General features: G+C 42.2%; 1 protein-coding gene and 2 long non-coding RNA genes across 4 annotated transcripts; 1 reads left to right on the forward strand and 2 right to left on the reverse strand.

The window, feature by feature from the left end:
• Positions 1-3002: 3002 nt before the first annotated feature.
• LOC9271097 (uncharacterized) lies at positions 3003-7246 on the reverse strand. 2 transcript variants are annotated; one of them, XM_015767705.3, is made up of 10 exons: positions 6405-7246; positions 4692-4949; positions 4485-4589; positions 4332-4373; positions 4189-4262; positions 3990-4082; positions 3734-3847; positions 3604-3636; positions 3457-3507; positions 3003-3365 (listed from the first exon to the last, which is right to left on the reverse strand). In XM_015767705.3, exons 1-6 carry the CDS (start codon positions 7065-7067, stop codon positions 4064-4066), a joined length of 1161 nt encoding a protein of 386 aa, XP_015623191.1. In that variant the 5' UTR covers positions 7068-7246; the 3' UTR covers positions 3003-3365; positions 3457-3507; positions 3604-3636; positions 3734-3847; positions 3990-4063. The 2 variants fall into 2 exon arrangements, with proteins under 2 accessions (XP_015623191.1, XP_015623200.1); XM_015767714.3 differs by having other exon boundaries at positions 3990-4040; positions 6405-7217.
• A 3752-nt stretch (positions 7247-10998) lies between these two features.
• On the forward strand, positions 10999-14135 carry LOC136355000 (uncharacterized). The gene is made up of 2 exons (XR_010738976.1): positions 10999-11225; positions 13457-14135. It is a non-coding gene; the product is annotated as an uncharacterized lncRNA (long non-coding RNA).
• Positions 14136-21415: 7280 nt separating this feature from the next.
• Positions 21416-22805, reverse strand: LOC107281195 (uncharacterized). The gene is made up of 3 exons (XR_001546541.3): positions 22569-22805; positions 22248-22442; positions 21416-21725 (listed from the first exon to the last, which is right to left on the reverse strand). It is a non-coding gene; the product is annotated as an uncharacterized lncRNA (long non-coding RNA).
• Positions 22806-22875: the final 70 nt, after the last annotated feature.

Here is a 22875-nt window from a genome sequence, read left to right on the forward strand (position 1 = left end):
AACCTTAAATTTATGAGAACATGTGTCACGATAATGGAATATTTGAGTTGTTTCATATCTATTTGTACTATATGTGATTTTTTAACCTAGATAAAGGGTTTTTTAAATACTACCACGATAATCTCCAGAGCACCATATTATTGGTTATATTTTGATAAATATCTATAATTTTGAGTTTGGTTTTTTTAACGCTTATTATTCATAATCACATGAGACATATTTACTAATTAATTTGGAGAATGAATCTATTTTCCCAAACTTATTTACAATAACTAATTTATTAAAGTATACTTTATAGTCATGCCAATAGGGTTACTTTATAGTCATGCCAATAGGGTATATGACATCCGTCCATCAAATTTGCCTGATGTGTTGGAATTCCTCATCTATAAAAAATATATCATGAGTAATTTATTATGCATGTTACTTGATTGTTCATTTGTTGTCAAAACTATTTGACAAAGAGAAAACATATATATGACCATAAATCTCATGATTGATTAAGTGGTTGTATTCTATCAAGATAATTGGCTTGAAATATTTTTCATATTTTTTTACATCTGTGTAACATTCATGTTGCCCACTTATCAGATACTAATGAAATAATTCTAAAGATTCAAAAAAAATTGAAAACCTTAATCTCAAACGAATTAAAATTAAATTAGATCTACTTAAAAATACACAACTAAATTGTGTTGTTTTCATTTATTTTACATATGTAGAATTAAATTAGCATTGTATAGTCTTCAAGTGATATTTGACACCTGAAATATGATAAGATTTTTTTTTAAAATAGGAAAAAGTACAAATTATCCACATAAGCCCGAAAACCGGACATCTTTCACCCTCAACTATTAATAGGACGAACTAGAAAATGAGCGTGCCCGTTGGCACGCTAGCTAGTTTATAGCATGTGTATATTTTCTTTTAGAAATAATAGGTTTAAAATGATTATTTAAAGTTTTTTTTTCAAATTTTATGTTTGTAAAAGTAAGTTAGAATAGTAAAATTATCCTAATTTGTGGTCTTATCATGCCGAACAGAATATTTACGTTAAGAAATTATTAAAGATCATATATATTAGTGAAAAATGTGTTTTTATTAATATTCAACACGATTGTTATAAACTTGCAAGTCATATAGTTTGTATAATTAGTCCGAAATACATATCTAAAATAAATGTGTCTTCGGTTACCTGTTTCTTTATACTGGTTTTATTTAGAGGATGGGGCATCGACATGGTAAAGATACTTATCTTGTTTTCATATATCCAGTTATTCTAATGCAGCTCAGCTGGTTAGGTTCCGTGCCTATACGGGTTCAGGTCAATAGACTTAGAACGAGTTCTTTGCATTTTACCACTATTTGTTGTTTCAATGATAGGCAACCTACCGATCTTTATCAATCCAAATATATGTCTGACGGCCTAGTCTTAAAAGGTGCTCGTGTGTATATCATCTAAATTGTGTTTCACAAACAAAAAATATAGCAAAATTATTGTCGTTACTTACCCATGTTCCAAAATAAATGGATTCCTTTGTGGTGGAACCAACCCACCCGGGTTCAAATCCTAGATTTGACACGGGTGTTCGTATTTATGGCTAATTATTCTTTCAGTGGTAGGCGACGTACCCGTCGACAGCGAAGCGCCTGTGGTGACTTCGTCAATCTCAAGATATGCCGGCCCAGTCTTCTGGAGGTGCTCATAAGGGTAGGGTATGCGTGTGTGCATTCATAGGGTGAGTGTGCGCACGTTGTGAGCGCCTACGTTTGTACTGTGTTTCTAAAAAAAAAATGGATTCCTAGCATCCAGAAAAAGTATAAGGTGAGGATTAAAAAAGAAAAAAAATGTTCTGAATTAATAGGAAAATAGTGCTGAACTTGTCGGTTAACAGAGAATACATCGGTTCATCTAATTTCACTTTTTATTCTTTCCATTCTATAGAATTTTAGGTATTTTCCTCGTTTGAAGTAAACATTCTAGATTGTATTTATCTGGAGGCTTTCGATTGTCCTAACACAATCCTTGCTGCTGCTATATTTTTTTCCATTTAATTTCACTATTTTTTCTAATTTTCTAGAAACACATGATGCTAACATGAAGTGACTTTCCCTCATTCGAGTAATTGTGGTTGATTGCATAATCCTATTATTTTTATTTTTTCTCATTTTCTTTTTATTACTATTATTTTGTTCTATACTGGCTCTGTACACTTCAGTCCTTCACGCTGTTTTTCTTCCCTTTTCTTTTGAACGAACGTACTTAGCGCCGCGTGAAGAGGCCATGCACCAGTATTGCGGACTGTGGTACATATTGCGGAAAAGGCCGTGGGGCGCCAGGGCCAGGGCCAGGCCCAGGGTCGCACAGCCTAGCTAGATGCAAAACCCACCCCGCATACGCACGCAGGCAAACGTTTACGTTTTTTTTTCCGATCTCTTTCGATGCGAATACTTCACCCATCACACGTGGCAGCTTTTCAGTGAGCTCTAACCAAATTTGTAGGGTGCCACGCGGCCCAATGAAAAACAAGAGCCTAGACCTAGAAATCGGTATTAGAGATTGGCCTCAGATAAGTATTCATGTAAGTCGCATGCAAAGGGGAAAATTATCTTGCATTGCAAATTTATGCAAAGAGCATGTTTGGTTGCCAGACCACAAGGCATTAATCTGGGAATGAGTGCATAAAAAAAAGGAACAAACAGCAAGGAAAATAAAAGAACAAGATTAGATAAATCTGTTCATAAGCATCACAAATAAGCAGCATTAACCATCACTCGCCACCTTTTCTAGCCAAATAGCAAGAAAAATTAGATCAAGTATTGACAAATCTGTTCATAAGCATCACAAATCAGTAACAATATTCATCATTGACCACATTTCCGAGCCTAATAGCAAGGAAAAAAAAAGAAAAAAACTGTAGAAAATCCTGTTCATATGCATCAGAAATCAGCAACATTAATCCTCATTGGCCACCTTTCCAGACAGCAGGATTCTGTTCATATGCCATCAGAAATCAGCATCATTAATCCAAATTTGCCATCATGCATCACAAATCAGCGAGCATCATGCAACAATCAAGTATTGTTGTTCACTACAAAAGACATGTGGTGCCACTACCACCTTAACAAGCAGCTAACCAATATCCTACAAAAAACATACGGTGTCCACTACCACCTTAACCAGCAAATATCATACAAAAGCCACATCGTGTCCACTACCAACTTAACCAATAGTTAACCAATATTACATAAACAGATGAAAAAAAAAAGTGAAACTAAGCCTCTTCTGTGGTGATCAGTCCAATAGCTTGGGCAATGTTTATCTTCTTTTTGATGTAGTCATCATAGAACCGCGGTTTATCCCTCTACAAATAAAATGAATCTCAATCAGTAAAAAGCTAAACAGTTTTTAAAAAGCAAGCATGCATGCATAGACAACTTCATATAGTACACTACCAGCTTCTTAACTGCGTCTGCAATTAGCCCCAGAACTTGATCCTCTGCAACCTGACAGGTAAGTGGGATGTTAGACAAAACAACATCTACCAGTATAAATATATAATGGATTGCACTTGCATGTCAGATATATAACACAATACTTACTTCCTCTGTAATGCAAGCCGTACAAGTATGAAACTGGAAAGGGAAAAAAGAAGGTGAGATGAATGACAAGATAATGAGAATACCACATTATAATTTTGCAGATCATCAGTGAACAACACAACTAAATTACCTCCGCTTCCCATTGAGAGCAGTCATTGATCTCCAGTACATATTTCATTTTTTGTTGTCGTACTGGAAACCTGTTCAGTTCATAGACTTCCTTCATTGCATCTCTGAAACTCATCTGGACATATATAGTTAAAGAGAAAACACGGGCATTACTAAGCAAATACAACATTTATAAACATACAAAATAAACTATTATATATTTACATTATATAAATTTTAGTTGTGCAGCTGGGGTATAGTGTTAATATTGTGCTGACCTTTTGCTTGGTAACCCGCTGCCAAATCTCAAAATATACATCATCTAGCTCCTTAAAAAAACAAACATCATAGTTCATGCTAGATACAAATTCCTGAATTGTATAAATAATTCAACTATTAGATATATACAAGACCACTAAAATCAAATTAACTAGTGTGCAACTTAAGTATCATACATGGAAGCCAAGATAAGCTAACCTGGCAGTAATCTTGGGGAATCCAGTAGCTATCTTAACTGCTTGGTAAAGTCCTCTGTTGCTTACTCTTCCCCACTACATATAGAATTATTATGGTGATACAATACATGAAGATGCAAAATTATTCTATACAATAATACTTGCCTTAAGAGATGGCCGCTCAAGTAACACATAATCTTCCATCCACTGTTTCATAATACAAGGAAGCTATTAGTCAGTAGTCAATGCTTTAAAAGCGTTACAAAATTTTAACACTTGATTAACTTGATATAAATATGATGCAACAAGCATATATACCTTAAGTTTCTTTGATAATTCACCATAATATTTCACATACTGTTTTTCAACATCATATGTATTAAAATACATATGATATTTATCCCAATTGGCATACATGCAACCCTAAAAAAAGAAAAGGGGAAAATCACATGGTTGAGAAAATAATATTTACAAAGATATATATAACAGTACTCATGCATCAAGAACATATATATGATCACATACATCATTTTTAATGACTAGACGTTGATAGTCAACAAGTGCAGCAAGCTTGCAATACTCAGGGTGGAAGTACCAAACAAATATGTAATCAAAGCACTTAAGAACCTCCCAGAGGACCTCATCATCAACAGAATCAAGTGTGCCATCATTTTCAAAGCATATAAGGACCTCCTCCAGCTGCTTAGACATGTCAAAAGGGTATTGATTTATCATTTCATCATGGTCCAGCTTACTCCTAGTTCCAGACACTTGCTGTAACGACTGTAACAGGAGGTCAATCATATATATCAGTATTGTATCTTATCTCCTAACAACTGTAACAATAAGATCACTCATGAGATAATGTTAGATGCAAATGCAAACAGGAGGTCAATCATATATATCAGTATTGTATCTTATCTCCCTGAAATGTTTGAGGTTAAGCACATTTTAGAGAAAATAAAGGTTGCAGCATTTTTTAAATTTCATTGAGTAAATTGCAGTTTGGGTCATGTATTTTTACCCTTGTTGCAGCTTGGACAGGGTCTTAGTCATGATTTTCAATTTGGACTACACAACCTTGCCATTTGTTTCACTCTGATCTTATCCAACAGACTCTATCCTTATCCCTAGGGCCTTGACCCCTCGGCCCACTACCCATGACAGCACCACCCCCTCATCGTCTCCAAGTCAGGCAGCCCATCACCGTTGTCCCTCTCTTTGCTGCTATTATCATCTCTCCCAACCTGTTCTTGTTATGCTATCAACGAACAGGAGGAGGTAAAAGTACGACACTTCCCAAACTCCAGTCACCCTATCCAATCTGGAGGGAGGAGCAGATCATCACAGGTTCAGCAGCGCTACCGGTGCTCAAGCTGAGATGGAGTGCATGGTGGTAGAGCTGAAGTTGCTGCTGCTTGAGCTTGGGTGTGGGAGCAGTACGACAGCGCTTGGAATAGGCAATGTTTCTTGAGCTCGAGTATGTAGGTTGCTTTCACCAGGGAGCTCAATCCCAAACACAATTTTTTTTTGACGGGTCAGCCGAAAATGGACCAACCGAAATTGTATTAAGAGGAGAAGAAATTCAGTACTGTTAAAAAACGGCACTAGACTGTCAAAAAGGGGCAAACGCAACAAGCCGTCAAACGACAGTGTGCCATTGCCCCAAAAAAGGAAAAAAAACCAGGAGCTGCAAGGAAATAATCGCTCTGCTTGAACACTCCTGCTTCTCTCCAAACCAGGACCTCTTCTCTTACTGCTCTGTAGAGCTGTGCGGCGGTGCAGTTTTGTGCTAAAAAAATATCATATTGCTCTCTTTCCACACCAGCCAGCACACAAGCATGGAGAAGATGAAGACTTCAGTATGCTAATGACCAAATTAAACTAATCGTATCACCTCACTTGGCATGCTAATTTTAGCTATCAATACAAGAGAGGGCATGGTAGTGCTCAAGCTCACGTATAGTGGCTTCAGCTCAACGAAGAAGAGAAGAGAGCGGAGATTGAGGAAAAACCGGTCCAATCTGAAACTTGTATAAAATTGTCTAGTCCAAAGTGAAAATATTACTTTGCCCCTAGTCCAATGTGTAACTCTGGTAATAAGAGGTAGCCCAATGTGCAATTCACTCAATTTCATTTGTAGGATGTGTCACCGAGGAAGCACGGATACTCAATCCACTCTATAAGCTAGTGATCATTGATTGATATATGGATAGAGTGTGAATGAATGAAACTAACCTTGTAATACTTCACACGATACAGTTCATGGAGTTCATTTTGAGCATCGAGCTGATTGAAATCCAATTGAGTAGAAGTATCAACAGGAGAGTCTTGTTCTTGAGGCAGCTGGCGCAAGTAACCACGGAACTTGTCAGTGCTAATATCTTCTCCCAAACCCAATTCATTCAGCTCCTGAGTGAGAAGGTTGGCTTCCTCCACATTTTTCTCCATGGTAGCATCATTGCATTCGGTTGCGATTGCAACTGGAACGCTGTAATCTTGTTCGGTATCATCATCCTGGTCTGCAGGACTGTTGAGGGCCTTAGAAAAACGGAAGCTTTTTTTCCTCCTAGGTGGAACCCATGTCTTCTTCTTCTTGGCCTGCTTGTTGTGTGGCGCCGCCTTCTCTTGGGAAGGACCAGAGAGGCCAGAAAGCCCCGGGACACACGAATCCATTACATCATCATCATCGTCATCAAGTTCACCTAGCACCGCGAAACGACGACCTTTTGGAGTGGTCGAGTCAATACCAGCGGATACGTCGACGATGTCGTTGATGGTTGACACGGCCAAACGGCGCAGATTTGGAGTCGTCTTCTTCTCTGAGGCGCCGATGGCCGGCATGTTCTTCCCGCTCGGGGGCGGCGGCCCGCGGCTGGACCCGCGGTGCTTGGGCGGCATCTCTCCAAACCCAAACTAGATCGATCTGGAACCCAGGGAGCGGGAGCGGGAGCGGGAGAGGCGGCGGCGGCGGAGGAGGAGGGGAGGGGAGGTGGGGCGAAGAAGACGATTGGTTTGGGAGCTCAAATCGCCAAGGGTGCCCAGGTCGGGATCGGGTCGGGTTGGGTTCGTTTGGGAATAAGCGAGATTTTTTTTAGATCCCTTAACCCCAAAACCAGAAATACGTGCCCCTCAACTCTTACAAACCGTTCACGGGAGGTTCCTCGGCAGTATTTTTGCCCGGTTTTGCTGACGTGGCATCCTAGTCAGCAAAAATAATTTTAAAAAATACGTGGGGTCCACATGTCAGCTGCACACTCTTTTCTTCTTCTCCTCTTTTCTCTTCTCTCTTCTCTTCTTCAGTGACTTCAGTGAGGGAGACCGGCGGCGGGCGGAGCCCGCTCGAGGCCGAGCAGCAGCCGCCGCTGCCGCCGCCCTCCGTGTCCGGGCCTGGCGGGGAGGGGACGGGGAGAGCCACAACACCGCCGCCGTCGCGTCGTGTCCGGACCTGGCGGGGAGGGGACGGGGAGCCACGACAACAAATCGGGTGAAGCTAAATGACCAATGGTCTACCATTCGAGCGATTAACTGACGGCAATTACAGCGAAGCGCTCGATCGGATCGGAGTCCGGTCAGTACCCGCCGGCGCCGCTGCTCCATCCGCCGCGGCCGGCGGCGCCCATCTGTTTGCTGCCGATCGCCACCGAAGGCAGCTGGTTGGCGTTGGTCAAATACTGCCGGACGGGGTCATCCGTCGGCGGCCCGGCGAGCGCCACCGGCGGCGGCAGCGGCCGTGATGACGTACTGCTGCATGACCAGCACGGACGCCATCTTGGAGAACTCGGAGGAGACGAGGAGGTCGCCGATGGGGCCGAGCTCCGGCGACTCCATCCACTCGGCGAGCCCCGACGTCAGCGGCGAGCTCGCCTCGCCGGGGTGGCGGCCGACGGTGTACAGCTCGTGCGCGTTGTCGAGCTGGCTGCGGATGGCGGCGAGCGTCTCCTCGCTGTTGGCCACCACCTGCTCGACGTAGAGGATGGCATCGCTGCCGAGGTTGCGCGACCGGAACTCGTTGAGGTACTCCTCGTCCATCTGCCGCTCGCTCTTGGCGACCTCGGGGACGACGTTGATGGCGCGGGAGTGGGCGGCGGGCATCGGCGGCTGCGGCGGCGAGACCGCCGGCGCCGTGTACCCCGGCGGGATGAAGCGGACGATGGTGAGGCACACGCCCGGGTTCTCGACCATCCGCCACGCGTACGCGAGCCCCTCCCGGTCGTCGGGCCCGCCGAAGAAGAGGAGCGCGACGTAGTGCACGGCGGCCATCCTCGCCGCGGCGGCGCTGAGGCCGCGGTCGACGAGGATGCCGACGGAGCATGGCGCCGACGCGAGGATGCTCTCGTTGAAGCCCCGGAGCGACGCATTGATGGGCTCCATGCCGCCGTCCACCGTCTGCTGCTTGTGGAACGGGAGCACGATGAGCGAGACGTGCTTGTCCTCCGCCAGGACGCACACGTCCTCGTGCATCGTCTGGTAAGGCGACACCGCCGTCAGCGCCGCTCGCCCGGTCCCAAGCCCCTCTGCTCCTCCGAGCCGCTCGCCCGCCGCTCCGCCGCCTCGCTCCGCCGCTGCCGCTCCCCTCTGCGGCAAATATAAAGACGAAAGAGGAGGAGAGAAAAAGGGATGCTGAGTAGGATCTGACCTCATATTTTTGTCACTTACATGTGGGTCCCACGTACTTTTTTTAATTTTTTTTGCTGACTAGTATGCCACGTCAGCAAAACCGGGCAAAAATACTGCCGAGGGACCTCCCGTGAACGGTTTGTGAGAGTTGAGGGGCACACATTTCTGGTTTTGGGGTTTAGGGACCTCAAAAAATCTCGCTATCAAATTAAGGGACCTCTGGTGAACTTATTCCGTTCGTTTGCTCTCTCTCCCATATAGCTGGCCAAATGGGCCGTGCTCTGTCGGGCCCGCCCAAGCACGATGCTACAGTAACCGACACGGCACAGCACGGGCCCGTGAGCTTATGGGCCGTGCTCGGGCGTGCCGTGCCTGGGCCGACGCCTAAGCCCGTGGGCCAGCACGGCCCGACGCGTGGCCCGGCACAGCACGAGAGGCCGAAGCCATCGGGCCGCATGCCGCAGCCTGTAGCGCCGTCCCCAGCCACCAACCGCAGCGCAGCCCGAGATTAGTTAAAACTCGCTCCTTTTTTACAGCATGCAAGCGTGCATGGTTAGTTTGTGTGGCATGCACAGGAACCGAATAGGCAGTGCATGCGTGCATCCACCCCAACTAACATGCATCATAATTGCTTCTTGAATTAATTCTCCCTTAGTATTGCTGCATAAATGACCTCGGCGACGTCAAAAACATGCATGCACTGATGCACCCAACCAACATGCATTCCTTTTCTTTTCGCATATTTTTTTGGTCAAAATCTCCCGTTCTTATGCACGCTTGCGTCGCCGCCGTGCGCCCGTGCCGCATCGGGCGAGCCGCGGCTCCAATCTTTCGCCTCCACGCGTCGCGCGCCAGGCGGGCGGTAGACGACGGCGCGACTTTCGACCTCCCGCGTGCCTTCGGGCCGGCGCCGGCCCACGTGCCACTAATGGGCCCGTGCCGGCACGGCACGGCACGACGTCCCCTTGGGCCGTGCTTGGGCCGGAGGGACGGCACGTGGGCTGGCACGGCACGGCCCGCTATGGAACCGTGCCTAATGGGCCGTGCTTTTGGTGGGCCCGTACCGCGCTGGGCCGGGCCGCCCATTCGGCCTACTATACTTGGGACCTTCTAGTGCTGTACGGTATTCCAGTTGTAATTAAAAAAAAAGTATATCCGAGGTCTTTATCTTGTCACCAAATTATACAAAATCATCTCTCAACGAAAAAAATCAGACATATCGGACTCTTCAATTTACAGAACTGGTTTTTTGGTTGAGGAATGATTTTGTATTTTGGTGACAAGAGGGGTCTCATATGTCCTTTTTGCTATTCCAGTTCTAGCATCCCCTATATGAGTACTATACAGCCCATGCATTGCTTTTATTTTCTTTCTTTTTTTATATAATACAAGAAAAAAAATATCCGCACAGAGGAGAAAAAGGTTGATGAGAGAGTGTGTGATCAATAAAAGCCGAGTGAGGTAACAACGTGGAATGTGAGACGTCAATAAAAGTTGAGCGAGGCAGCAAGCAGACTTGATGCGTGAGTTGAACAATATACCAAGAAAAAGAAAAAAGAAAAGAAAACGAATGACATGCAGACGACCAAGGTAAAAAGCATGCAAGTGATTATTGAAAAAAATATATGAATTTTCGAAGTACATAATACCTCCGAGTTATGTAATAACCATTTACTTCGTTATAAATTGATTTATAATAGTGTCATATATTAAAAAGGGGAAAAGTATAATTAAAACTAGGGAGAGTATATTTCTATATATAAGAATATATAGAGATATGGAAGAGATAGATATATACAGATATATATTCTTATAAGAATATATAAGAATATCTCAAGTTGGAAGATGAAACTATCGCTAAACATTACCATATATCAAATATTTATTTTGCTATATTTTTGTATCATTTTCCTCTTACTCTACGTATAGCACCATGGTCCATGTTTTTTTTTCCAACTTATTAATATGTGCCTTTTCTCATATCACATTAGATTTTATTTTACTTTTTCCCTCTTTGACGTCCTGGCCTTGAATTTTTTTATTTTAGATTTTTTTAATAAATAATTTTAATAATATACCTCCTAGGAACTTATTTTAAAAAATAAATCTTTTTGCCACGCCACTTAAGCTGGTGCGGCCAAACTAAGCAGCCACACCACCGCTCTTGGCGTTGGCAAGGTCAAACAGGCACTGACGTGGTGGGGGTGAGGTTGGTGGGGGTGAGGTTGGGCTTGCCATGCCATCCCATCTAGCATAGTTGGGGGAAATATACCCTAGCCGTCGCCGCCGCCGCTTTCTTTCTCCTTCCTCTATCGTGTTCTTGCGCTCTCTCTCTCTCTCTCTGCGCGAAGTAACCGACGCCCCCTCCTCAAATCCATTCAAAATCCAGTGTTCTTGCTTCGATGTGAAGCCCTTTTGAGTGGGAACCCAACCCGTAAGGTATATATCTTTTTTTGGTTTCTTTTCTCTTGTTTTTGCATGTATTTGTAATGTCTAGGATTGTATGTAATGTTGTTGGAATATGTGGTAATGAGGTTCATGGGATGGATCGGAATAGATCGGGGTGTATTATGGAGTAGTTCTCATTTCTGTTAGTGATATTTAAGTGGAAAATACCTTTTTAGTTCGAATGATATGGTTAAAAGTGGGGTTAGACATGGGAGAGCACGGACACATTTTTTTTAGGTTTTTGTGATCATGTAGGGATGATAAGGTCATGCATCCAGTGATTTTTTTGGTGTATAAGTTGTCGGCTTCTGCCTTCGTATCGTTCTATAATGAGTATTTGATTTGCATGTGAATATTGTGCATGTAGATGGATCGTGTGGTCCGTGTATATTCTGGTGGAACCGTTAGTGCAAATGGAAAATTTGATGAGATGAAAGTAGGTGTTTTAGTGTTTGCGAGCAGTCCTACGTGGGCACAATTATGTGATCGGGTTCGTTCTAAAATGGAACATGTCGTACCTACGAACGTGATGAGAATGGAAGGGCAGTATGTTGCAAGGTTTGGATCAGGGGAACATTTTGTGATGATGCCAATGTCATGTGAGTTGGAGTGATCGACGTATGTTACATATGTTTCAAGTTCACAAGTTCGTTCTATGGATGTGGTGGTTACAACTTGTGCAAATCGAAGTACAGTAGATCTAGTATCCTTAGATTGTGGTCATTCCTTGGAAACAGAGCATGAACTGATAGTGGAGCATGAGGGCAAGTTTTATAGTAGGGGTAGTTGTCACATCTAATTTTATCCATGTAAGATAAGAGGTGATATATACAATACACCACATCTACACCACCTCTATCATTTTAACCCAAATTATTTTTTTATTTGTTTGTCCAATCCCCTCTTTCTTTCATCTCATTTTTCTTTGGGTTTGTGTGGAGGTTGCCCTTGCATGAGGGGTGGCTCACCTTCTCTTTCCTCAATTATTACTTCCACCTCATCATCCAATCCTACATGGCATTTTTAGGGGCAACACATTAAGAGCAAGTTTAATAGTATAGCCAATTACTAGCTCCAAATCATCTATAGCCAATATAATAGCTAATTCATACAATAGTTGCTTACTATACTATTAATATCTGGTCATACCTGTTATACACACATTACATCTTGGAGACTGTGCTGCAGCTGGCTACAGATCTGTAGCCCGCTGCTCTTCTCTCTTCCTTTTCTCTTTAAAATATGTTTATAGCTGGCTTATAGCCTGCTATTGTACCTGCTCGCATCATAGTACTTGTCCTGAGGAGACTTTGACACAGGATCCCCCATTAGCGGAGATAGCTGGACCTGGTAACGAGGGTGTAATACTGTTGGTAGAACCTAGTAGTGTCTCAAACAACAATGACACTATAATTTGTGCTGGCACGGTTTATATGCAAAATTTTGAATTGCATGGGCACAAAGTGATTATCGAGTTTTATACTGGAGATGAGGTTTATTTCAAAATGAAAACAAATATATCGATTTTTTTTCATCTATAGCAAAGTACGGGATTTCAGGTACACGTTGACAAATTTTACATAAGGAGCTAGCCTGGGAGTTTTTAGTTTTTAAAAATGACCGTATTGTGTCAAAATAGTTTGGTACTCCCTCCATCTTTTTTTATATGACAACCGTATACAAATCAAAACGTGTATTAATATTGGGTCTATCTAAAAATCTGTCACAAGTTTTTGAGAAAATACTTTCAAATATAACATTAGTGTAACTACATTGTGATTGTAGCGTAACTATATTGTATAACTATATAAAATTTGTATATAAGTTGCTTGCAACTAATAGAACATTTTCATAGCTCAGTTGGTAGCATGCGTGTGGAGCATAAAATTTATAGTTCAGTTCTTAGTAGGTGGGACAGATGGTTGACGCCGAGATGGTTGAAAAAAACTAGTTAATTAAATGTTCATTCTAAAATACTTAAGAACTGAACTTTATAGGCAGCAATGCTTGATGCAGCAACAAACGACACTCCGATCTTGGTTTGAGTATGTCATTCAGGAGTATAAAGTTCCTGCATTTCAATGGAGCATAACATTTTAAGAAGCACTTTTTTTTGCTGGCCGGCCGAAACGACCAATTTTATTAAGATTGGAAGAATTTTTAAGAAGCAATTGTCTTTGAATTCAGGTCTCTGAATGAATTTCCATGAAATTGCATTGTAGGTGAGACAACGAAGTTTGGCATGAACCGGAGGATGGGGTATGCCCACATGGGCGACGGCCTTGTTTGGATCCTCCGGGCTATTAAATAGCTATCCGGATTCTTGTTATTTAGAAGTATTAAACGTAGATTACTGACAAAATCAATTCCATAACCCCTAGGCTATTTTGTGAGACGAATCTAACAAGGTATATTAATCTATGATTAGCGGATGATTACTATAGCATCACTGTAGCAAATCATGGATTAATATACCTCGTTAGATTCGTCTCACAAAATAGCCTAGGGGTTATGGAATGAGTTTTGTCAGTAATCTACGTTTAATACTCCTAAATAGTAAGATTTCGGAGGGCTATTTAATAGGCTGAAGCATCCAAACAGGGCCGACGTCGCGAACTTCCACAGACTAACAGGTCAAAAATTAGCAGAACGTAACCCTGCAATGAAGCTGCGAAACAAAGAGGACAAGCTGCACAGAATGTTGCCCTGCAAGGAAGTGTAAAATCACCTGCAGGAATAATTCCGAGTTGATTGTGGTTTCTTGTGAACTATGATTTCTTGTAAACTTAACATTGTGATTTCTTGTATGAAGTACTCCTGTAAAGTTAACAACAGTACTCTTGTAAAGTTAATACAACTGTGAAATTGTAGTGCAATAAAGGAGGCTGATTTTTTTTTCCAGGTTTCTCTCAGGCTGATTTCTTATGAATCTGCTGCATATGCAGAGCACTGAACAGTGAACACAAGTGGCTACTCTGATCTGAACATTTACTCGATTAATTCTGATTCTTTTAAATAGTGGTAAACTGGTAATTGAAAGAAGTACAGGTAGGAGTAGTGCATTGGGACTGTAAATCTGTAATATGATGTTTGCTCTGAGGAATCAAAACATTAATCATCAATTTTATCTCCAGATTGAGTAACGCAGTTGCTTGTGGTTTCCAAAAAAAAATGATGTACTCCAATTCAATCCAATTATTCAGGACTCAAATTCAGAAAAGTACATTCTGAAAAAATCAGAGTACAAGCAATAGCAAGAAAAGTACACCTGATTTTTGCTGGTGGTACTGTGGTAGTACTGAATTCAATCATAGGTTTACAATGCAATCTGAATTCTGAATTCTGACTGAAGGAGTAGTAGTGCTAGGATTTCTGAATTTCGACTGAACTAGATCTAGGAGTGTTCCAAGATTAAATTAGTTCCATGTACTCCAAGATTTCTAAATTCTGACTAAATTAGTGCTAGAAGTTTTTTTTTTCTTTTTTCAGTGAGAAAAGATTAAAGTCTGAATCCTTCCCAAAAAGAGAATATTGAAGTCTGAATTCTGAATTCTACCGTTGCTCAGATGAAGGCCCCGTTTGGCACAGCTCCAGCTCCCAACTCCAACTTACCTAGAGCTGGAGCTGTGCCAAACGGTACAAATTCTCTGTTTTTTGGAGCGGAGTTGGCAGAGCAGCTCCATAAATTTGTACTACGGGGGTGGAGCTGGGTTTTTGCTGCTCCAGAGCTCCACTCCACCCCAAAAGACCCACTACCCTTTAAAATTTTGATGTATTTACACAGAAATGCCATTGAACTACCCCTAAACTCCTCCTCCCATCCTCTCTCTCCTCTCCCATCTTCTCCGGCAAGATTCGGCGGCAACCGACGGCGGGCGGGCTGGCGGCGGGCAGGCTGGCGGTGGCGGCGCACGGGCTCGGCGGCGGCGTGCGGGCTAGCGGCGGCGCGCGGGCTCGGCGGCGCGAGGGCTGGCGGACGGCGCGCGGGCTGGCGGCGGCGCACGGGCTCGGCGGCGGCGCGGGGGCTGGCGGCGACGCGGGGGCTAGCCGGCGGCGCGCGGGCTGGCGGCGGCGCATAGGCTCGGCGGCGGCGCGGGGGCCGGCGGCGACGCGGGGGCTGGCCGGCTGGCGGCGGCGCGCGGCCTGGCGGCGGGGATTCCTTTTTTTTTCTTTTTTTTTCATTTTTTTTCAGATCTGGAGCTAAAAGTTTGCCAAACACTTTTGATGGGTCTGTAACTCCAATAGGAGCTAGCTTCAACTGGAGTAGGAGTTTGGAGCTGGGAGTTGGAGTTTGGAGCCGTACCAAACGGGGCCGAAGATGCGTTGGCCTGCAAGGCTGCAGCGGAGAGGCGCGCGAGACAGTTCTTGATGGATTGGATCGATAACAGGGGTCGTCGCTGGCGCGCAGTGAGGACGATGCTGACGCTCCAAAAAGATCTGTCGTCGCCCAGTGCCCCTTGTTCCATGGCCGCTCACCCCCTCTTCCTCCACTGCTTCTCGCCGCACCATCCGCCGCCACCACCGTCGCCTCGCTCCATGGTCGCCTTGCTCCACATTCGCCCACCCCGCCCTCCTCCAACGCCGGCACATGGTGTGGATGAAAAATGCGGGGAGTATGGCGCCTGCTCGGAGTGAAGAGGGTGGCGGGCCTAGGAGGCTGGCGGCAAGCGAGCGGTTGCCCCCCGCTGCTCTGCCCGCCGCTGAGCTCTCCTATCGCCGCTCAGCCCGCCACCGGCCTCCCTCGCTGAAGAAGAGCAGAGAGAAGGGAAGGAGAAAAAAAAAAGGTGCAACTGACATGTGGGCTCCATGTAGTTTTTTAATTTTATTTTTTTTCTAACTAGGTTGCCACGTCCGTGAAACCACCCGTATATACTGTCATAGGATCTTGAGTGTATGGTTTACGTGAGTTTAGAGGTATATTTTCTAATGTTGTGGTTAAAAATGTTGTGGTTAAAGTATCTTAAAAAAAATCTCTGTTGAGGGACCTTCGGTGAACTTTATTCCATCACAATATCACACGCGCAGCTGCAGGCAGATGAATAAGAAAAGCGAAGCAGAAACATAAAAGAGAGTTTGTATGACTAGCAAAACTGCAAAAGTGTCAATGTGTTGTAATGAAAAAAATAAATTACGAAATAAATCAAATCCTTCGATAATTGAGATCCACACAAATAAAGCGTTGATATCCTAATTGATATTTGCAAACAATACTCTAAATTGAAATTTAGAAACCATATATGTCAAAACGACATCCAGAGTATGATGTATGTGCAAAATGACATTTGCAAATTAATATTATGTAGCAAGTTTTTCATTAAACTACCATTGATATTATAACAAATGAATTTGTTAATAAACACGGTCATGTACTTTTGTTTTTTTAATGAAAAACTACAGCTAACTAACTCATGAATGAAGAGCAAGCCCGCAATTTATTTTGACGATTTTTTTTATAAAGAACAGCATCTATGCAAAAATAAAGAAAACGATAGGTGGTATCGACAGAATATGCTTTGCTTTCTTCAATGAAAAAATTGGGACGGCCATGTACAGGCCATTGAGGCAAATTTGAGACGGGCCTAAGGGGTTGTTTGGATGGTGACTATACTTTACCACAACTTTGGCAAGCTATTTTGACCAATTTAGCCTAGTGTTTGCTTGATTGCCACATCTTTATCATGCCATACTTTTTAATTTTGTGACCCCACTTGTCATAGATACATATCTTTGCCAACATTTGCCTAACTTGTGGCCAAGAATTTCTTAGCCACATAAATTGTGGCATGCCACACCTTAGCTATAGAACTTTGGTAAACTGAAGCAAGCATCCAAACAGCCCCTAAGGCAGACAACATTGAGGCGGGCGGCGATGGGACTCTGACGCATACTACTCCGACACTGTACTAAAATTTTGAACCTAAAATAGACTAGCCAAGATGTCCATGCGTTACAACGGGGGTATGTAAGGAGGACAGTTCATTGGTTCCACTGCATGATTGAGTGTGTTTAAGTTGTTTTTTATCCTATAGTTTTTCTTTATTATAAAGAGATATTTTGGAAATATTTCCTGAGACACTGGTAGGTAGGACCAGCATATCAGCGAGAGGGGGAGCGCCAGGTCAGCTATCACCGTGAATTGTGTTAATTGAGTTCGCTCTCTGATCAGCTTAATCTTTGTCAATGGCGATGCCAACGCCATGACAATTCTTTTCGTTGATGTACGTGGAGGGCTGAGGCGTCGAAGCATATCAAGGAAAGGCTCATGAATAATACATTAAGGTCAGTGAGGTTGGTGAACAAAATGCTACTCCCTCTGTCAAAAAAAAAAAGATAAATCCTGGATTTTCATGTCCAACGTTTGACCGTCCGTCTTATTTATAAAAATTATGAAAAAAATTAAAAAGATAAGTCATGCATAAAGTATTAATCATGTTTTATCATCTAACAACAATGAAAATACTAATTATAAAAAAATTTCATATAAGACGGACAGTCAAACGTTGGACACGAAAATCCAGGGTTTGTCTTTTTTTTTTTTACTGAGGGAGTAGAGACGATCAAGGAGAGAGCTCGGAGCAGATCAACGACCTTGATGTATAATCGAAGTCCAAATCACTGTCGTATCGTGTAATCCTTGTTTTTTCTGTGTGTTTGATATCGTATCGTGTAAATTCTCGTACCAACGTACCCTAATACCCTCATAACATGGTCCGCGGGTATGCCCCGTCGACAATCATTATTACTAAAAATATCTATAAATTACTCCAAAAACAAAATAGAAAAATCAAATGGCAGAAATAACGTAAATGATTCAATTAAGCCTCAGAAATCTTTTTCACATTGTATTTTCCACTAATACTAAAAATTCTAAGGATTTATTTAATAAACTTTGGGTTTTATGAATTTTTTACAGTTTTAAGAAAACAACACACCCAACCCAACAAAATCATTCAGAAATATAAATTAGTATGCTACCTTGATCCATTTAAACATTATAATAATATATTTAAAATTCATTGAAAGGTCCTTTTGGGAAAATATTTTTAATGAAAATGAAAATAACTCGTGTAAAAATTAAACAGTTTTCTAGTATCATGTACATGCTACTGTAATATTATGTACAGACTATAAATTGATTGGCGGGCTAATTTTGTAATATGTTATAATAGAAGGATCTATGTGCAAAATGCACCACCGTTGGAACCAACGGCCAGATTATGGGTGGGTCCGTCGGACGGGACGGGAAGGGGAAGGGGTGATCAGGCGGAAAGCTGGATGATTTGCCACCGTTGGATCGTCCGTATCCCCCCCAAAACCCGGAACCCTCAACTTTTTGTTCTTTTATTTTTTATTATTATGAGAGTAAATTTCACTTAACTTTTGTTACCATTGTACTCTCTTCGAATTGATAATACTTGTCTCTTTGGACAAAAATACGGTCTCAAAAAAACTTTAATCATTATTTTTTATTATAATATATATAAAAGTGTTAACAAATATATGATTTTATTAAAGTACTTTTTTTAGAAATTATTAGAGTGCTTTTAAGACTAATTATTTCAAAGAGAAATATTTTAAAAATGATTCATAATAAAAAATTATAAAGTTTAACCTCACCATTATCTGAATCCGGAGGAAGTAGCATTTTGGATAACTCTTTAACAAATGTTTCTATTATGAATCCAATAAATTTACCTTTGTGATATTTCGGATCACCCTCAACTATTTTATACATCTCCATCAACTTATTATATATCAGAGCAACAATAAAAATATAGTTGTGAGACTTCATTAAAGAGTACAAACCGAAATCTTATATATATATATATATATATATATATATATATATATATATATATATGTATGTATGTATGTATGTATGTATGTATGTATGTATGTATGTATGTATGTATGTATGTATGTATGTATGTATGTATGTATACACACACTTAAAACGAGAGTTGGAGTGGTCCAAAAGTAAGATTGACTACCCGGTTGAAATTAAAATGACGTAGGTTAAATGGTGGTCTAAAGTAAAATATTGATAATAAAACACGGTGAAACTTACTCCGACTATTTATCTATTTTTTTCCTTTTTCAGAAACCAAAACTGCAAAGTAGAGACTAGAGAGGGAGCTTTGGATTGCATATAACGCGTGCCCGTGAGAGGCAGCTGGGTTGAGGCGAGGGTTTGTGTTGCCTGCAAAACCCCACCAACTCGCCCTCGCCGGCGCCGGCCTTCCCTTCCGCGGCGACGTTCTTGCGGCAGCCCCTCCCTCCCTCCCTAGTCACCGTATGCTCCTGTGCGGCTACTAGCTGGTAACCACCTACCTCCTTTCCTTCCCATCCTCGATGCAGCTGACCCGCGTTTGGGTTTATTTGCTTGCAAGCAAACATCCCCTGTGCTAACTGCTAAGCGCAGCAGTGATTTTGATGTATTTATGATATGTGCGTACGAACAAGGAAGGCTCTCTTATGGTGCTCGATGATCGGTTCGTTTTGTTTTAGGTGGGCCAGTTGCTGTTTGGTCCTATTTTGCGCGAGATTTGGTTGGAATCCCCTGCTCTGCCCGATTTGGGCTTGAATTCGGTAGTGGTAGGGGTGTGTGTGTGTGTGTGGGGGGGGGGGGGGGGTTCCGATTTGGTTGATCCCGTTTGGGTTCCGATATTGGTTCATCCCGGTAGCGTTCCTTCTAATTTGTCTGCCGAATCGAATCAGCTGGGGTTGGTTTTCTACCTTTCGATCGATACTATAGTATTAAAACAACAAGCTCGATTGCCAAATGTATGCCATGATATGTGACCCAAGTCAACCGCTTTCTCTTGTGTTCCTGGTTAAATTATCAAGTATATAAGCACAAAAGCGCAGTCTTTTCATCTACTGTATCCGCTTGCAAACTTTATTATTTTGGGCACGTGTGCTTGTGAAACTCTTCTCCCTGCATAGCTTCATCCAATCTCCCCCAAACTCGCCATGACCTGACCATGCATGAGGATTGCTTATATACCTGATGAGTACCCGACCATGCATGTGGATTAATATATTATATGCTTATACCATGTCTGATTACTAGTTTAATCGTCCACCCCTATATCATGCCTCTGCAATGGATATGCTCTGCTCATGTTCTTATGCCACCTCCTCCTGCCAAAATTAGCTTGAGCATATTCATCTACTAGCGGTCATTGTCCAATTCAAGCTTTTATTTATGGGTTCCCCTTACCGTTTTCGGCGTGGTTACCGGACCCCCGCGGTAACCGCCAAAAACCACACAAATTTCAGTTTCAAAAATTTGAATTCAAAACAACCGTGATACCGCAGTTTTGGGCGCAGTTTGGGGCGGTTACTGCGGTATTTGCGCGGTAACCGTGAGATGTTTGGCCGAAAGAAGAACAAAATGAAAAAAATGCAAAAAAAAAATGAAGGAACCCTGCGCCGCTGTGCCTCAAGCAGGGAGAGAGAGAGCGCGCGCGATAGAGAGAGATGAGAGTACTATGAGATATTTTCTCTACATATGGGCCTTAATGGGCCACATGACCAGTGAAGCTTAGGCCCATTTCATTATTTCTTTTTCCTATTTCCTAATTGACTTTTGGTATTACCCTCGAATTTGAATTTATCTTACTCTTTTTCAAGAAATTTCTTCACCATAATACACTACAAATCAAGCACTACATCCATGGATTTTTTTTATTTTTTCGATTTTTTTAAAATTTTTGAATTTGCTCAAAATTTGGTAATCCATACCGCCGGTAAAGGGCTACTGAACCCCATTGGTAAGCCCAGTAACCGGTTACCGGCGGTTTTGCAAACCTGATTACTACTGCTTTCGCAATACTGGCAAGATACTAGTAGTGCTATTACTTTATTACACATTCAAGTGATGTTCAGGCAATTTCAACCTATTCTGTGGATGGCTTCAAGTTTATTTTTAACAGCCTTGCCTACCTGACCTGAGTAGTACTATATACTGACAGATTTTTACAGTTAACTGTCTTCTTAGGCTTATAAGCAATGTCATTCGAGGTACACAAGTCTGTGTTTTATGCAAAGGATAGCACTCGTGGGGAATGCTTTGTTATTGATCAGAGAAAACTTCATCTGGATCTTGACGGGAACCCAACCAAGCTGCATGAAGCCACCTATATAATGGGTCCAAGCACCATAAAGTGCTTGGTGAAGAATGGCACTGCAGAGAAACCATTAATGCTTAAAGATTATGCTATTCTCAAGAACATTAGGCATCCAAACATCGTCTCGATACAAAATTTTTATGATGAAGCTGGTGAGGCCAGATTTGTCATCTCATGGGTTGATGGGACCCTTCTTTGCATGGATTAAGTCCAAAAAAGGACAACAGGGAATCATTGAGTCTTCACATATCAGCAGTCGCCCTTCAACAACATTCCGCCAAATCATTATGTAAGTTGATTACCATCTTTTTTTTTGTTTGGCACTTAATCCCATTCTGTTTACTGCCACTGCATGTACCTGAGATATGTTACACTGAATTTATTGCCATTAACATGGACAAGATAGTTACTCTAGTCATTTGATGTTAACTATTAATTTGAACCATTGTTGTAGTGGAATCAGCAAGGCTCTGGATTGTCTTCTACAACACAACATTTACCCTAGCGAGATTCGAATTGAAGATGTATATGTTCGAGTGAAGGGTGGAATTACCACAGTTAAACTGCTTGTTTATGAAGGTGTGTGCCTCAGCCTTCTTGTACATGTGAATTTTCTATGCAGTGATCTACTGTACTTCGTAACTTTTATAAACATTGTTGTACTAATTTGTTTCATAACATGTATGCAGCTCAATTGGCAACATCAAGAAATACTACTGCTAGTAATCAGAATGCACAGAGGATCAAACTGTGGAAAGATGTAAAAGGGGTTGCAGACAAATGTGTAGAACTTGCTGGGCTTAAAAAGCAGATCCATCCTGACTGTGATAGGTTTTTGAAATATATTGGTGCTGGGAATGTCAAGTGGTTAGAGGATTACCCGGATGAATGGAATGATGACAAAAAGGCCTGTTACTTGAAGGCACTTGTGGCGTCTGATTCTAAATATGTCAGATCCAAGCTGCAACTCATTGGTTTTACATGGCCTGACTACAGTGACTTCCTCAACAACTTGATAACTGATCAAGTGACCAGATTGGACATAAAGTACAACATTTTGGATCCTTATGACTACCTGCGATTGTGCAGAAACCTGGTCAAACATTGGCTCTCTCTGCCCTCTAATCTACGGGTAAGTTCAAATAGACAAATAAAACCATCTACAATACTGGAATGATTATGAATGGATGCGAGCATGTACCTTATAACACTTCAAATGCAGGAGAAGAATGATGATTACGCTTTCTTCCTTCGAAAGATGGAGAAGTGGACACCGAGGATTTGGTGTAACCTGTATGAGGCCATTGGGTGGCCTCCGAAGTAAGGTATTCCCTCTTCTCATGATATATCGTCTCCTTTTACACGGGTAGTAAGGGGCGGGTAAAAAGACTTGTTGTCTTCTCGGGGTGGACGATGCGTAGACCCGGATTAGTTGAGGCTACAACAAAACCATAATTCTTTTATCCATTTTCTCTTTCTTATTAGCCATACCTGTGATAGTGGTTTGT

This window comes from Oryza sativa, chromosome 1 (assembly GCF_034140825.1).
Source record: "Oryza sativa Japonica Group chromosome 1, ASM3414082v1".
Lineage (NCBI taxonomy): Eukaryota > Viridiplantae > Streptophyta > Magnoliopsida > Poales > Poaceae > Oryza > Oryza sativa.